The sequence below is a fragment of the Oncorhynchus kisutch genome, linkage group LG13 (genome assembly GCF_002021735.2).
Source record: "Oncorhynchus kisutch isolate 150728-3 linkage group LG13, Okis_V2, whole genome shotgun sequence".
Classification (NCBI taxonomy): domain Eukaryota; kingdom Metazoa; phylum Chordata; class Actinopteri; order Salmoniformes; family Salmonidae; genus Oncorhynchus; species Oncorhynchus kisutch.
The window spans coordinates 9,444,771-9,462,767 of NC_034186.2; the positions used below are offsets into that span (position 1 = coordinate 9,444,771).

Here is a 17,997-nt window from a genome sequence, read left to right on the forward strand (position 1 = left end):
CCAAACACATACCTCCACGGTCTCCCAAACCAATAGTTCAAAGATCCGGATGAGCCCCCACTTGTCACGAACCGGCTCAAAGCCCGTAACAAAGGGAGTACAACGTGGAGATAAGGAGTAACAAAATATATATTTATTAACTAAAGCAACTAAGGAAAATATACAATGGTGTGTGTAATCAGTAATCGTAGTGTAAGTGAATGTTTGGCATGCCATTGAATGTATAATGGCAGGGTGTTGAAAGGTGCCAAAGCAAACAACACAAAGGCCACCAAGAACCACAACACAATCTACAAAGGTGTCTGCATGGAGAGAGTCTCTTCCATGAATGTGGAAGAGGTCTATTTATCCTGGGAGACACATGGCCCAGGTGTTTCCCATGAAGCTGACGACCCTCCCAACTCCACCCACCGGCATTCCTAATAAGGAAACAAGAACAGACAGAATACGGCAGACAGAGTGGGAGGGTCGTCACACTGTCCCAGTCTAACAGTGTAATTAATATGCTGGTCCTCGACAGACCCTCATTCTGACTGTCCCAGTCTAACAGTGTAATTAATATGCTGGTCCTCGACTGACCCTCATTCTGACTGTCCCAGTCTAACAATATGCTGGTCCTCGACGGACCCTCATTCTGACTGTCCCAGTCTAACAATATGCTGGTCCTCGACTGACCCTCATTCTGACTGTCCCAGTCTAACAGTGTAATTTAATATGCTGGTCCTTGACAGACCCTCATTCTGACTGTCCCAGTCTAACAGTGTAATTAATATGCTGGTCCTCGACAGACCCTCATTCTGACTGTCCCAGTCTAACAGTGTAATTAATATGCTGGTCCTCGACAGACCCTCATTCTGACTGTCCCAGTCTAACAGTGTAATTAATATGCTGGTCCTCGACTGACCCTCATTCTGACTGTCCCAGTCTAACAATATGCTGGTCCTCGACAGACCCTCATTCTGACTGTCCCAGTCTAACAATATGCTGGTCCTCGACTGACCCTCCTCTTCTGACTGTCCCAGTCTAACAGTGTAATTTAATATGCTGGTCCTTGACAGACCCTCATTCTGACTGTCCCAGTCTAACAGTGTAATTAATATGCTGGTCCTCGACAGACCCTCATTCTGACTGTCCCAGTCTAACAGTGTAATTAATATGCTGGTCCTCGACTGACCCTCATTCTGACTGTCCCAGTCTAACAATATGCTGGTCCTCGACGGACCCTCATTCTGACTGTCCCAGTCTAACAGTGTAATTAATATGCTGGTCCTCGATGGACCCTCATTCTGACTGTCCCAGTCTAACAGTGTAATTAATATGCTGGTCCTCGACAGACCCTCATTCTGACTGTCCCAGTCTAACAGGGTAATTAATATGCTGGTCCTCGACAGACCCTCATTCTGACTGTCCCAGTCTAACAGCGGTAATTAATATGCTGGTCCTCGACAGACCCTCATTCTGACTGTCCCAGTCTAACAGTGTAATTAATATGCTGGTCCTCGACTGACCCTCATTCTGACTGTCCCAGTCTAACAGTGTAATAATATGCTGGTCCTCGACTGACCCTCATTCTGACTGTCCCAGTCTAACAGTGTAATTAATATGCTGGTCCTCGACAGACCCTCATTCTGACTGTCCCAGTCTAACAGTGTAATTAATATGCTGGTCCTCGACAGACCCTCATTCTGACTGTCCCAGTCTAGCAGGGTAATTAATATGCTGGTCCTCGACAGACCCTCATTCTGACCCTCATTCTGACTGTCCCAGTCTAACAATATGCTGGTCCTCGACAGACCCTCATTCTGACTGTCCCAGTCTAACAATATGCTGGTCCTCGACAGACCCTCATTCTGACTGTCCCAGTCTAACAATATGCTGGTCCTCGACAGACCCTCATTCTGACTGTCCCAGTCTAACAATATGCTGGTCCTCGACAGACCCTCATTCTGACTGTCCCAGTCTAACAATATGCTGGTCCTCGACAGACCCTCATTCTGACTGTCCCAGTCTAACAATATGCTGGTTCTCGACAGACCCTCATTCTGACTGTCCCAGTCTAACAGTGTAATTAATATGCTGGTCCTCGACAGACCCTCATTCTGACTGTCCCAGTCTAGCAATATGCTGGTCCTCGACAGACCCTCATTCTGACTGTCCCAGTCTAGCAATATGCTGGTCCTCGACAGACCCTCATTCTGACTGTCCCAGTCTAACAGGGTAATTAATATGCTGGTCCTCGACAGACCCTCATTCTGACTGTCCCAGTCTAACAGGGTAATTAATACATTTCATATATCCTATGGCAAGAAAATAATCATTGGCAGCGTTCAATGGATTTTATTTCTGGAGAGCCTTTGTTATGACCATGAAACAGAAAGCATATGTGTTGGGACAGGGTAACAGCTTCATTTTATAATGACAAAAATAAATACCCCAACCATCAAGATGCCAGGGCAAATGATGAAACACATCCGTAGCCTAAACATCCTCATAAGGGCCAAGTAGCCTTGATAAATAGTGACACTCAGTACAAAAGCAATAATGAAGCTTTAATGAATATAAGTGTCGATATGACAGCGGTCATCATCCGTTATTGTCAGCTCCTGCTTGTCTTCACCAATGGCTTCAGTTGGATTCCATTTAGCTGTTATCCCTTGTCCTAACAGTTGACACAATTTTCCTAACTTTCACACATCTTTGACATACCTTTGTTTGGTTGTTATGCGTATAGTCTCAGGTTTTCTNGGAGAGGGACAGAGCGAGAGAGAGAAACGGACAGAGCGAGAGAGAGAAACAGACAGAGAGAGAGAAACGGACAGAGAGCGAGAGAGAGAAACGGACAGAGAGAGAGAGAGAAACGGACAGAGAGAGAGAAACGGACAGAGAGCGAGAAACGGACAGAGAGAGAGAAACGGACAGGGAGAGGAGAACGGACAGGGAGAGGAAACGGGACAGGAGAGAGAAACGGACAGAGAGAGAGAAACGGACAGAGAGAGAGAGAGAAACGGACAGAGAGAGAGAGAGAAACGGACAGAGCGAGAGAGAGAAACGGACAGAGCGAGAGAAACGGACAGAGAGCGAGAGAGAAACGGACAGAGAGAGAGAGAGAGAAACGGACAGAGAGCGAGAAACGGACAGAGAGAGAGAAACGGACAGAGAGCGAGAGAGAAACGGACAGAGAGAGAGAAACGGACGGACAGAGAGAGAGAGAGAGAGAAACGGACAGAGAGAGAGAAACGGACAGAGAACGAGAGAGAAACGGACAGAGAGCGAGAAACGGACAGAGAGAGAGAGAGAAACTGACAGAGAGAGAGAAACGGACAGAGAGAGAGAGAGAAACTGACAGAGAGAGAGAGAGAAACGGACAGAGAGAGAGAGAGAAACGGACAGAGCGAGAGAGAGAAACGGACAGAGTGAGAGAAACGGACAGAGAGCGAGAGAGAAACGGACAGAGAGAGAGAGAGAGAAACGGACAGAGAGAGAGAAACGGACAGAGAGAGAGAGAAACGGACAGAGAGCGAGAAACGGACAGAGAGCGAGAGAGAAACGGACAGAGAGAGAGAGAGAAACGGACAGAGAGAGAGAGAGAAACGGACAGAGCGAGAGAGAAACGGACAGAGAGAGAGAAACGGACAGAGAGAGAGAAACGGACAGAGAGCGAGAGAGAGAAATGGACAGAGACAGAGAAACGGACAGAGAGAGAGAAACGGACAGAGAGAGCGAGGAGAGAAACGGACAGAGAGAGCGAGGGAGAGAAACGGACAGAGAGAGCGAGGGAGAAAACGGACAGAGCGAGAGAGAGAAACGGACAGAGAGCGAGAGAGAGAAACGGACAGAGAGAGAGAAACGGACAGAGAGAGAGAGAGAAACGGACAGAGAGCGAGAAACGGACAGAGAGCGAGAGAGAAACGGACAGAGAGAGAGCGAGAAACGGACAGAGAGAGAGAGAGAAACGGACAGAGCGAGAGAGAGAAACGGACAGAGAGAGAGAAACGGACAGAGAGAGAGAAACGGACAGAGAGCGAGAGAGAGAAAATGGACAGAGACAGAGAAACGGACAGAGAGAGAGAAACGGACAGAGAGAGCGAGGGAGAGAAACGGACAGAGAGAGCGAGGGGGAGAGAAACGGACAGAGAGAGCGAGGGAGAGAAACGGACAGAGCGAGAGAGAGAAACGGACAGAGAGCGAGAGAGAGAAACGGACAGAGAGAGCGAGGGAGAGAAACGGACAGAGAGAGCGAGGGAGAGAAACGGACAGAGAGAGAGAAACGGACAGAGAGAGAGAGAGAGAAACGGACAGAGAGCGAGAAACGGACAGAGAGCGAGAGAGAGAAACGGACAGAGCGAGAGAAACGGACAGAGAGCGAGAGAGAAACGGACAGAGAGAGAGAGAGAGAAACGGACAGAGAGCGAGAAACGGACAGAGAGAGAGAAACGGACAGAGAGCGAGAGAGAAACGGACAGACAGAGAGAAACGGACAGACAGAGAGAGAGAGAGAGAAACGGACAGAGAGAGAGAAACGGACAGAGAACGAGAGAGAAACGGACAGAGAGCGAGAAACGGACAGAGAGAGAGAGAAACTGACAGAGAGAGAGAAACGGACAGAGAGAGAGAGAGAAACTGACAGAGAGAGAGAGAGAAACGGACAGAGAGAGAGAGAGAAACGGACAGAGCGAGAGAGAGAAACGGACAGAGCGAGAGAGAGAAACGGACAGAGAGCGAGAGAGAAACGGACAGAGAGAGAGAGAGAGAAACGGACGGACAGAGAGAGAGAAACGGACAGAGAGAGAGAGAGAGAAACGGACAGAGAGCGAGAAACGACAGAGAGCGAGAGAGAAACGGACAGAGAGAGAGCGAGAAACGGACAGAGAGAGAGAGAGAAACGGACAGAGCGAGAGAGAGAAACGGACAGAGAGAGAGAAACGGACAGAGAGAGAGAAACGGACAGAGAGCGAGAGAGAGAAATGGACAGAGACAGAGAAACGGACAGAGAGAGAGAAACGGACAGAGAGAGCGAGGGAGAGAAAACGGACAGAGAGAGCGAGGGGAGAGAAACGGACAGGAGAGAGCGAGGGAGAGAAACGGACAGAGCGAGAGAGAGAAACGGACAGAGAGCGAGAGAGAGAAACGGACAGAGAGAGAGAAACGGACAGAGAGAGAGAGAGAGAAACGGACAGAGAGAGAGAAACGGACAGAGAGCGAGAGAGAAACGACAGAGAGAGAGCGAGAAACGGACAGAGAGAGAGAGAGAAACGGACAGAGCGAGAGAGAGAAACGGACAGAGAGAGAGAAACGGACAGAGAGAGAGAAACGGACAGAGAGCGAGAGAGAGAAATGGACAGAGACAGAGAAACGGACAGAGAGAGAGAAACGGACAGAGAGAGCGAGGGAGAGAAACGGACAGAGAGAGCGAGGGAGAGAAACGGACAGAGAGAGCGAGGGAGAGAAACGGACAGAGCGAGAGAGAGAAACGGACAGAGAGCGAGAGAGAGGAGCAACGGACAGAGAGAGCGAGGGAGAGAAACGGACAGAGAGACGTAGCGAGGGAGAGAAACGGACAGAGAGAGAGAAACGGACAGAGAGAGAAGAGAGAGAAACGGACAGAGAGCGAGAAACGACAGAGAGGCGAGAGAGAAACGGACAGAGAGAGAGCGAGAAACGGACAGAGAGAGAGAGAGAAACGGACAGAGCGAGAGAGAGAAACGGACAGAGAGAGAGAAACGGACAGAGAGAGAGAAACGGACAGAGAGCGAGAGAGAGAAATGGACAGAGACAGAGAAACGGACAGAGAGAGAGAAACGGACAGAGAGAGCGAGGGAGAGAAACGGACAGAGAGAGCGAGGGAGAGAAACGGACAGAGAGAGCGAGGGGAGAGAACGGACAGAGCGAGAGAGAGAAACGGACAGAGAGCGAGAGAGAGAAACGGACAGAGAGAGCGAGGGAGAGAAACGGACAGAGAGAGCGAGGGAGAGAAACGGACAGAGAGAGCGAGGGAGAGAAACGGACAGAGAGAGCGAGGGGAGAGAAACGGACAGGCGAGAGAGAGAAAACGGACAGAGAGAGCGAGGGAGAGAAACGGACAGAGAGAGCGAGGGAGAGAAACGGACAGAGAGAGCGAGGGAGAGAAATGGACAGAGAGCGAGGGAGAGAAACGGACAGAGAGAGCGAGGGAGAGAAACGGACAGAGCGAGAGAGAGAAACGGACAGAGAGAGCGAGGGAGAGAAACGGACAGAGCGAGAGAGAGAAACGGACAGAGAGAGCGAGGGAGAGAAACAGACAGAGCGAGGGAGACAAACGGACAGAGAGAGCGAGGGAGAGAAACGGACAGAGAGAGCGAGGAGGAGAAACGGACAGAGAGAACGAGAGAGAGAAACGGACAGAGAGAGCGAGGGAGAGAAATGGACAGAGAGAGAGAGAGAAACGGACAGAGAGAGCGAGGGAGAGAAACGGACAGAGAGAGCGAGGGAGAGAAACGGACAGAGAGAGCGAGGGAGAGAAACGGACAGAGAGAGCGAGGGAGAGAAACGGACAGAGAGAGCGAGGGAGAGAAACGGACAGAGAGAGCGAGGGAGAGAAACGGACAGAGCGAGAGAGAGAAAACGGACAGAGAGCGAGAGAGAGAAACGGACAGAGAGAGCGAGAGAGAGAAAAGGACAGAGAGAGCGAGGGAGAGAAACGGACAGAGAGAGCGAGGGAGAGAAACGGACAGAGAGAGCGAGGGAGAGAAATGGACAGAGAGAGAGAGAGAAACGGACAGAGAGAGCGAGGGAGAGAAACGGACAGAGAGAGCGAGGGAGAGAAACGGACAGAGAGAGGAGGGAGAGAAACGGACAGAGAGAGCGAGGGAGAGAAACGGACAGAGAGAGCGAGGGAGAGAAACGGACAGAAGAGAGCGAGGGAGAGAAACGGACAGAGCGAGAGAGAGAAACGGACAGAGAGCGAGAGAGAGAAACGGACAGAGAGAGCGAGAGAGAGAAAAGGACAGAGAGAGCGAGGGAGAGAAACGGACAGAGAGAGCGAGGGAGAGAAACGGACAGAGAGAGTGAGGGAGAGAAACGGACAGAGAGAGCGAGGGAGAGAAACGGACAGAGAGAGCGAGGGGAGAAGAAACGGACAGAGAGAGCGAGGGAGAGAAACGGACAGAGAGAGCGAGGGAGAGAAACGGACAGAGAGAGCGAGGGAGAGAAATGGACAGAGAGCGAGGGAGAGAAACGGACAGAGAGAGCGAGGGAGAGAAACGGACAGAGCGAGAGAGAGAACGGACAGAGAGAGCGAGGGAGAGAAACGGACAGAGCGAGAGAGAGAAACGGACAGAGAGAGCGAGGGAGAGAAACAGACAGAGAGAGCGAGGGAGAGAAACGGACAGATAGAGCGAGGGAGAGAAACGGACAGAGAGAGCGAGGGAGAGAAACGGACAGGGAGAGAGACGGACAGGGAGAGAGACGGACAGGGAGAGAGGCGACGACAGGGAGAGAGGCGACGACGGGGAGAGAGGCGAAGACGGGGAGAGAGGCGAAGACGGGGAGAGAGGCGAAGACGGGGAGAGAGGCGAAGACGGGGAGAGAGGCAAAGACGGGGAGAGAGGCGAAGACAGGGAGAGAGGCGAAGACAGGGAGAGAGGCGAAGACAGGGAGAGAGGCGAAGACAGGGAGAGAGGCGAAGACAGAGAGAGAGGCGAAGACAGGGATGGCTCTCTGAGCTGCAATAATACAGCTGGAGTGAGTGTGTCATTGTGTGTTTGTGTGTGTGTGTCATTGTGTGTGTCTTTATATCGTATTTTTACATGGCTTCTCCTGTGGTGTGAACATGTTTTTAATCACGTCAGAGCGGCGTCGCTTCGCCAGCCAAAATGAACTATATGATTTTAAAAGATTTGATCACTTTAACATACTCCTTGTCACGTTGTTTTGGTATATTATATCTGTGTTAGAACGGGTCATTGGTAGTTAAACAGTTATTGATTCAATTCAATTCAATTTAAGGGCTTTATTGGCATGGGAAACATATGTTAACATTTTGCCAAAGCAAGTGAGGTAGATAATAAACAACAGGCAAATTAACAATCTCCCTCCCTTTCTCTCCCCCTCCCTCCCTTTCTCTCCCCCTCCCTCCCTTTCTCTCCCCCTCCCTTTCTCTCCCCCTCCCTCCCTTTCTCTCCCCCTCCCTCTCCCCCTCCCTCCCTTTCTCTCCCCCTCCCTCTCCCCCTCCCTCCCTTTCTCTCCCCCTCCCTCTCCCCTCTCCCTTTCTCTCCCCCTCCCTCCCCCCCCTCCCTTTCTCTCCCCCCTCCCTCTCCCCCTCCCTTTCTCTCCCCCCCCCCCTTTTTCTCCCCCCCTCCCTTTCTCTCCCCCCTCCCTTTCTCTCCCCCCTCCCTTTCTCTCCCCCCTCCCTTTTTCTCCCCCCCTCCCTTTTTCTCCCCCCTCCCTCTCCCCCCTCCCCTTTTCTCCCCCCTCCCTTTCTCTCCCCCCTCCCTCTCCCCCCTCCCTTTTTCTCCCCCCCTCCCTTTTTCTCCCCCCCTCCCTTTTTCTCCCCCCTCCCTTTCTCTCCCTCTCGTACAGCAACTGAACCACCCCAACGTGATCAAGTACCATGCATCATTTATTGAGGAGAACGAGCTGAACATTGTGTTGGAGCTGGCTGATGCTGGGGACCTCTCCCGGATGATCAAGGTAATAGATCTGGTGGTCCCACACAGGTCAGTCTTCCTCACTGGGATCCATCCTGGTGATGTACTAGCCCATCCTGGTGATCCACTAGCCCATCCTGGTGATGTACTAGCCGTCCTGGTGATGTACTAGCCGTCCTGGTGATGTACTGGCCCGTCCTGGTGATCCACTAGCCCGTCCTGGTGATCCACTAGCCCATCCTGGTGATGTACTAGCCCATCCTGGTGATCCACTAGCCCATCCTGGTGATGTACTAGCCCATCCTGGTGATCTACTAGCCGTCCTGGTGATGTACTAGCCCGTCCTGGTGATCTACTAGCCCGTACTGGTGATGTACTAGCCCGTCCTGGTGATCTACTAGCCCACCCTGATGATCTACTAGCCCATCCTGGTGATCTACTAGCCCGTCCTGGTGATCCACTAGCCCGTCCTGGTGATCCACTAGCCCGTCCTGGTGATCCACTAGCCCGTCCTGGTGATCCACTAGCCCGTCCTGGTGATCCACTAGCCCATCCTGGTGATGTACTAGCCCATCCTGGTGATGTACTAGCCCATCCTGGTGATCCACTAGCCCATCCTGGTGATGTACTAGCCCATCCTGGTGGTCCACTAGCCCGTCCTGGTGATCCACTAGCCCGTCCTGGTGATCCACTAGCCCGTCCTGGTGATCTACTAGCCCATCCTGGTGATCCACTAGCCCATCCTGGTGATGTACTAGCCCATCCTGGTGATCCACTAGCCCGTCCTGGTGATCCACTAGCCTGTCCTGGTGATCCACTAGCCCGTCCTGGTGATGTACTAGCCCGTCCTGGTGACGTACTAGCCCATCCTGGTGATCTACTAGCCCATCCTGGTGATCTACTAGCCCATCCTGGTGATGTACTAGCCCGTCCTGGTGACGTACTAGCCCGTCCTGGTGACGTACTAGCCCGTAATCTATAATATATGCCATTTAGCAGACGCTTTTATCCAAAGCTACGTACAGTAATGCGTGCATACATTCTACGCACGGCTAGTCCCGGGAATCGAACCCACTATCGTAGTGTTGCAACTGACATACTCTACCAACGGAGCTCCAGAGAACCACACGATGGTGCGGTGATCTCTGGTGTTTCCACAGGTTGGTCATCGTCTCTGGCGATGATCAGCAACGATGATCCACTACGGGGATCCGCCCTGGTGATCTAATTAAGTTTGTTCCATTAACCTGTCAAATATGTTTGAAATATCAGAGCTGGAATCTCCCATATATGCTCTCCACCACAGTATTCACAGCATGCCAGTGTAAAATGAGTGGTATGTATGTAAAACCCTGGGCAGAGCAGCTCAACAAGCCTCACACTGCAAATGACCAACGCTGTCTCACGCTGGAAATGACCAACGCCGTCTCACACTGCAAATGACCAACGCTGTCTCACACTGCAAATGACCAACGCTGTCTCACGCTGCAAATGACCAACGCTGTCTCACACTGCAAATGACCAACGTTGTCGCCCACTACGAATGACCAACGTTGTTGGCCAATGCAAATGACCAACACTGTCTCACACTGCAAATGACCAACGCTGTCTCACACTGCAAATGACCAACGCTGTCTCACACTGCAAATGACCAACGCTGTCTCACACTACAAATGACCAACGCTGTCTCACAGCAAATGACCAACGCTGTCTCACACTGCAAATGACCAACGCTGTCTCACACTGCAAATGACCAACGCTGTCTCACACTGCAAATGACCAACACTGTCTCACACTGCAAATGACCAACACTGTCTCACACTGCAAATGACCAACGCTGTCTCACACTGCAAATGACCAACGCTGTCTCACACTGCAAATGACCAACGCTGTCTCACACTGCAAATGACCAACACTGTCTCACACTACAAATGACCAACGCTGTCTCACACTGCAAATGACCAACGCTGTCTCACACTGCAAATGAGCAACGCTGTCTCACACTGCAAATGTCGCCACCCACTGCACACACACACACACACACACATAAATAAACACACACACACACACACACTGAAACACAAACATACGCACACAAACAAACACAGACACACACAAACACACACTGAAACACAAACACACACACACACTGAAACACAAACATACGCACACAAACAAACACAGACACACACAAACACGCACTGAAACACAAACATACACACCCACACCACTCTGCCCCTGTGTACCACTCTGTCCCTGCCTCTCTCCCTCTGTTTTCCTCATTAGACATTGCCAGTCCAGAGGCTGCCATCACCCCCCACCCATTATGAAGAAAATACAGTGTAGTCATATGTAAACAGAGGCCCTGGATGGAATTAACATGTCTTCCCCCTTATTTCCCTTCCTCTCCCTCCCTGACCATCTTAGCAATCAAATCAAATCAAATGGCCCTTGATTTGCATGTAACTCCATAATATTGTGTGAGCAGTGATTGTAGTGGAAGACGAGGAGGTCTTTGTGCTGCTCCACCATTGACATCAAACACTCCTCTGATCTGATATGCTAATGACAGGGCAAGGAGAAGAATGGCTCACCATGCTGCCTTTGTTTGGCTGTGGGCCAAGGTCTCTCTATCTCTCACGCACACACACACACACACACACACACACACACACACACACACACACACACACACAAACTGTACCCGGACGGACGTAAACACACACACACACACACACACACACACACGCACTGCTAGACAGACAAACTGTACCCGGACGGACGTAAACACACACACACACACACACACACACACGGCTGACAGAATGACTGTAACCAACATTTATGGATGGAGATCATCATGGACCCGCTGGTCCTCGACAGACCCTCATTCTGACTGTCCCAGTCTAACAGTGTAATTGATATGCTGGTCCTTGACAGACCCTCATTCTGACTGTCCCAGTCTAGCAATATGCTGGTTCTCGACAGACCCTCATTCTGACTGTCCCAGTCTAACAGTGTAATTAATATGCTGGTCTTCGACAGAGCCTCATTCTGACTGTCCCAGTCTAACAGTGTAATTAATATGCTGGTCCTCGACTGACCCTCGTTCTGACTGTCCCAGTCTAACAATGTAATTGATATGCTGGTCCTTGACAGACCCTCATTCTGACTGTCCCAGTCTAGCAATATGCTGGTTCTCGACAGACCCTCATTCTGACTGTCCCAGTCTAACAGTGTAATTAATATGCTGGTCCTCGACAGAGCCTCATTCTGACTGTCCCAGTCTAGCAATATGCTGGTCCTCGACAGACCCTCATTCTGACTGTCCCAGTCTAACAATATGCTGGTCCTCGACTGACCCTCATTCTGACTGTCCCAGTCTAACAGTGTAATTTAATATGCTGGTCCTTGACAGACCCTCATTCTGACTGTCTGTCACGAACCGGCTCAAAGCCCGTAACAAAGGGAGACAACGTGGAGATAAGGAGTAACAAAATATATATTTATTAACTAAAGCAACTAAGGAAAATATACAATGGTGTGTGTAATCAGTAATCAGTAGTGTAAGTGAATGTTTTGCATGCATGAATGTGATAATGCAGGGTGTTGAAAGGTGCCAAAGCAAACAAACAAAAGGCCACCAAGAACCACAACACAATCTACAAAGGTGTCTGCATGGAGAGAGTCTCTTCCATGAATGTGGAAGAGGTCTATTTATCCTGGGAGACACATGGCCCAGGTGTTTCCCATGAAGCTGACGACCCTCCCAACTCCACCCACCGGCATCCTAATAAGGAAACAAGAACAGACAGAATACGGCAGACAGAGTGGGAGGGTCGTCACATTCCCCCCCATAAAACCGGGGACCAACAAGGACCCCGGAACATCATACCAGCCTCTGCGTCCCAAATTGACACAGCCTCTGCGTCCCAAATTGACACAGCCTCTGCGTCCCAAATTGACACAGCCTCTGCGTCCCAAATTGACACAGCCTCTGCGTCCCAAATTGACACAGCCTCTGCGTCCCAAATTGACACAGCCTCTGCGTCCCAAATTGACACAGCCTCTGCGTCCCAAATTGACACAGCCTCTGCGTCCCAAATTGACACAGCCTCTGCGTCCCAAATTGACACAGCCTCTGCGTCCCAAATTGACGAGGGGTTATGTGTTCACACCTCCACCAACCAACCTCCTCCCCAGACCTCAGCAACCTTTGTGCATAGGAAGCAATATTTAAGAGGAAAGAAGAACACGACCAGGAGGGAACAGACATTATGAGGGGTTATGTGTTCACACCTCCACCTGCACCAACCAACCTCCTCCCCAGACCTCAGCAACCTTTGTGCATAGGAAGCAATATTTAAGAGGAAAGAAGAACACGACCAGGAGGGAACAGACATTATGAGGGGTTATGTGTTCACACCTCCACCTGCACCAACCAACCTCCTCCCCAGACCTCAGCAACCTTTGTGCATAGGAAGCAATATTTAAGAGGAAAGAAGAACACGACCAGGAGGGAACAGACATTATGAGGGGTTATGTGTTCACACCTCCACCTGCACCAACCAACCTCCTCCCCAGACCTCAGCAACCTTTGTGCATAGGAAGCAATATTTAAGAGGGAAGAACACAAGACCAGGAGGGAACAGACAGGAAAGAGAACATGACAAACCGAAACAATGGTCAGTCACGTAAACATTCAGAAACATGGCACAAAAGACCAACAGCTACAAACTCCAACGAAAAGAACATCAGGGTCCTTCTTAATTTTTACAACTCCCAACGATTCATAGTCACTTCCAACGATTCATAGTCACTGCCAACGAAACAGAATTTCACTAATTTCAATCATTTAACCTTGTAGTGTTCAGCGATCTTCAACAGCTGTTCTTTAGTACATAATTCTAACAGGTCCTCTGATGGAAAGCGAATGAACTTGTATACATGAGACACCATAGTCATAAGTAAATAATCTTGCTCAACCCCTCTGCTGAGCACATCAGACCACAACCAGAGAAATGACAATCACCCTGAGCACCACAGAAGAGAGATGAGATACGGAGCTTCCCCAAAACCTACAATAACTCAACCCTAGTCTTCGTGCAGATTTGCGGTGGGTATTTACGCACTGTAGCCCGCTGGCAAGGAAATAGAACTCCCCAGCATGCTGGCAAATTCCACCAAGCCACGGATGTGCCCCCGAGACAACTGCTCAGTCCACAGACACCACACAAAAATAACAAACATTTAACCATGCCCAACATGTCCAAAATTTAAACACGTCGCTAAGCCTATCAGGGGAAAAAGGCTATAGCTCCGGGTAGCAAGTTCCACTACCCTACACAAATCTCCTGAGGTACACAGCCGATTTACTCACCTCCTCAGACTGACTTCCCAACAGAAAGTAGAACAAGAGTTTCCAGGCTAGGCAGGGCCTGGAAACTAACCATTCTCTCTCCAACGCAGCACACAAACCAAACAACAAAGGCAACCAATACTGGGCCTATCAAACTCAATATGCAAACCAAACACATACCTCCACGGTCTCCCAAACCAATAGTTCAAAGATCCCGGATGAGCCCCCACTTGTCACGAACCGGCTCAAAGCCCGTAACAAAGGGAGACAACGTGGAGATAAGGAGTAACAAAATATATATTTATTAACTAAAGCAACTAAGGAAAATATACAATGGTGTGTGTAATCAGTAATCAGTAGTGTAAGTGAATGTTTTGCATGCATGAATGTGATAATGCAGGGTGTTGAAAGGTGCCAAAGCAAACAAACAAAAGGCCACCAAGAACCACAACACAATCTACAAAGGTGTCTGCATGGAGAGAGTCTCTTCCATGAATGTGGAAGAGGTCTATTTATCCTGGGAGACACATGGCCCAGGTGTTTCCCATGAAGCTGACGACCCTCCCAACTCCACCCACCGGCATCCTAATAAGGAAACAAGAACAGACAGAATACGGCAGACAGAGTGGGAGGGTCGTCACACTGTCCCAGTCTAACAGTGTAATTAATATGCTGGTCCTCGACAGACCCTCATTCTGACTGTCCCAGTCTAACAGTGTAATTAATATGCTGGTCCTCGACTGACCCTCATTCTGACTGTCCCAGTCTAACAATATGCTGGTCCTCGACGGACCCTCATTCTGACTGTCCCAGTCTAACAATATGCTGGTCCTCGACTGACCCTCATTCTGACTGTCCCAGTCTAACAGTGTAATTTAATATGCTGGTCCTTGACAGACCCTCATTCTGACTGTCCCAGTCTAACAGTGTAATTAATATGCTGGTCCTCGACAGACCCTCATTCTGACTGTCCCAGTCTAACAGTGTAATTAATATGCTGGTCCTCGACAGACCCTCATTCTGACTGTCCCAGTCTAACAGTGTAATTAATATGCTGGTCCTCGACTGACCCTCATTCTGACTGTCCCAGTCTAACAATATGCTGGTCCTCGACAGACCCTCATTCTGACTGTCCCAGTCTAACAATATGCTGGTCCTCGACTGACCCTCATTCTGACTGTCCCAGTCTAACAGTGTAATTTAATATGCTGGTCCTTGACAGACCCTCATTCTGACTGTCCCAGTCTAACAGTGTAATTAATATGCTGGTCCTCGACAGACCCTCATTCTGACTGTCCCAGTCTAACAGTGTAATTAATATGCTGGTCCTCGACTGACCCTCATTCTGACTGTCCCAGTCTAACAATATGCTGGTCCTCGACGGACCCTCATTCTGACTGTCCCAGTCTAACAGTGTAATTAATATGCTGGTCCTCGATGGACCCTCATTCTGACTGTCCCAGTCTAACAGTGTAATTAATATGCTGGTCCTCGACAGACCCTCATTCTGACTGTCCCAGTCTAACAGGGTAATTAATATGCTGGTCCTCGACAGACCCTCATTCTGACTGTCCCAGTCTAACAGGGTAATTAATATGCTGGTCCTCGACAGACCCTCATTCTGACTGTCCCAGTCTAACAGTGTAATTAATATGCTGGTCCTCGACTGACCCTCATTCTGACTGTCCCAGTCTAACAGTGTAATTAATATGCTGGTCCTCGACTGACCCTCATTCTGACTGTCCCAGTCTAACAGTGTAATTAATATGCTGGTCCTCGACAGACCCTCATTCTGACTGTCCCAGTCTAACAGTGTAATTAATATGCTGGTCCTCGACAGACCCTCATTCTGACTGTCCCAGTCTAGCAGGGTAATTAATATGCTGGTCCTCGACAGACCCTCATTCTGACCCTCATTCTGACTGTCCCAGTCTAACAATATGCTGGTCCTCGACAGACCCTCATTCTGACTGTCCCAGTCTAACAATATGCTGGTCCTCGACAGACCCTCATTCTGACTGTCCCAGTCTAACAATATGCTGGTCCTCGACAGACCCTCATTCTGACTGTCCCAGTCTAACAATATGCTGGTCCTCGACAGACCCTCATTCTGACTGTCCCAGTCTAACAATATGCTGGTCCTCGACAGACCCTCATTCTGACTGTCCCAGTCTAACAATATGCTGGTTCTCGACAGACCCTCATTCTGACTGTCCCAGTCTAACAGTGTAATTAATATGCTGGTCCTCGACAGACCCTCATTCTGACTGTCCCAGTCTAGCAATATGCTGGTCCTCGACAGACCCTCATTCTGACTGTCCCAGTCTAGCAATATGCTGGTCCTCGACAGACCCTCATTCTGACTGTCCCAGTCTAACAGGGTAATTAATATGCTGGTCCTCGACAGACCCTCATTCTGACTGTCCCAGTCTAACAGGGTAATTAATACATTTCATATATCCTATGGCAAGAAAATAATCATTGGCAGCGTTCAATGGATTTTATTTCTGGAGAGCCTTTGTTATGACCATGAAACAGAAAGCATATGTGTTGGGACAGGGTAACAGCTTCATTTTATAATGACAAAAATAAATACCCCAACCATCAAGATGCCAGGGCAAATGATGAAAACATCCGTAGCCTAAACATCCTCATAAGGGCCAAGTAGCCTTGATAAATAGTGACACTCAGTACAAAAGCAATAATGAAGCTTTAATGAATATAAGTGTCGATATGACAGCGGTCATCATCCGTTATTGTCAGCTCCTGCTTGTCTTCACCAATGGCTTCAGTTGGATTCCATTTAGCTGTTATCCCTTGTCCTAACAGTTGACACAATTTTCCTAACTTTCACACATCTTTGACATACCTTTGTTTGGTTGTTATGCGTAATAGTCTCAGGTTTTCTCTTTGTGTCCTCGTTTTGTCATTCTTCATGGAGTACAACGGCTGTGCAGGCGTCTTATTTTTGACAGAGGGAGGAGGAAGCTCCTGTCTGACAGAGGGAGGAGGAAGCTCCCGTCTGACAGAGGGAGGAGGAAGCTCCCGTCTGACAGAGGGAGGAGGAAGCTCCCGTCTGACAGAGGGAGGAGAAAGCTCCCGTCTGACAGAGGGAGGAGGAAGCTCCCGTCTGACAGAGGGAGGAGGAAGCTCCCGTCTGACAGAGGGAGGAGGAAGCTCCCGTCTGACAGAGGGAGGAGGAAGCACCCGTCTGACAGAGGGAGGAGGAAAATCCCGTCTGACAGAGGGAGGAGGAAGCTCCCGTCTGACAGAGGGAGGAGGAAGCTCCCGTCTGACAGAGGGAGGAGGAAGCTCCCATCTGAATATGTTCATGGTGTCGGTCAGACTTGTTTTCTTTGCCCGCAACCTGTTCGCCAATGACAGTGAAGTGAAGAAATGGTCCATGGTGACATTTGTCCCCTGGCTAATGTAAGGTTCCACAAAGCTTCATCACCACATTCTCCTAAACTCGCTCACCTGCTGCCCTGATGTGGATCATTTTAAACGTTGTATTTCTTTCCCAGATATTGAAAGCCGTTTAGCACGTACAATAGAGGATACATACCATTTAGAGATTAGAATGGATTAACACGATAGAGGATACATACCATTTAGAGATTAGAATGGATTAACACAGTAGAGGATACATACCATTTAGAGATTAGAATGGATTAACACAGTAGAGGATACATACCATTTAGATATTAGAATGGATTAACACAGTAGAGGATACATACCATTTAGAGATTAGAATGGATTAACACAGTAGAGGATACATACCATTTAGAGATTAGAATGGATTAACACAGTAGAGGATACATACCATTTAGAGATTAGAATGGATTAACACGATAGAGGATACATACCATTTAGAGATTAGAATGGATTAACACGATAGAGGATACATACCATTTAGATATTTTGTTTGCTTCCCCTCGCTCATCAACTCCCCCATTCTCTCCCTTTCTCCCAATCATGCTTCATTTATTTCATCTGTTATGTGTGAAATTAGTT

The 17,997-nt window shown here is 49.4% G+C and overlaps 1 protein-coding gene across 1 annotated transcript in view; it reads left to right on the top strand.

Moving 5' to 3' along the window:
* LOC109884518 (NIMA-related kinase 7) overlaps positions 1-17,997 on the top strand; it is a gene marked incomplete in the record, with an annotated part of 165,777 nt that overhangs the window by 101,375 nt on the left and 46,405 nt on the right. The window contains 1 exon segment of the mRNA XM_031785534.1: positions 8,557-8,667. Within this exon segment, the coding sequence (XP_031641394.1) occupies positions 8,557-8,667 (111 nt within the window).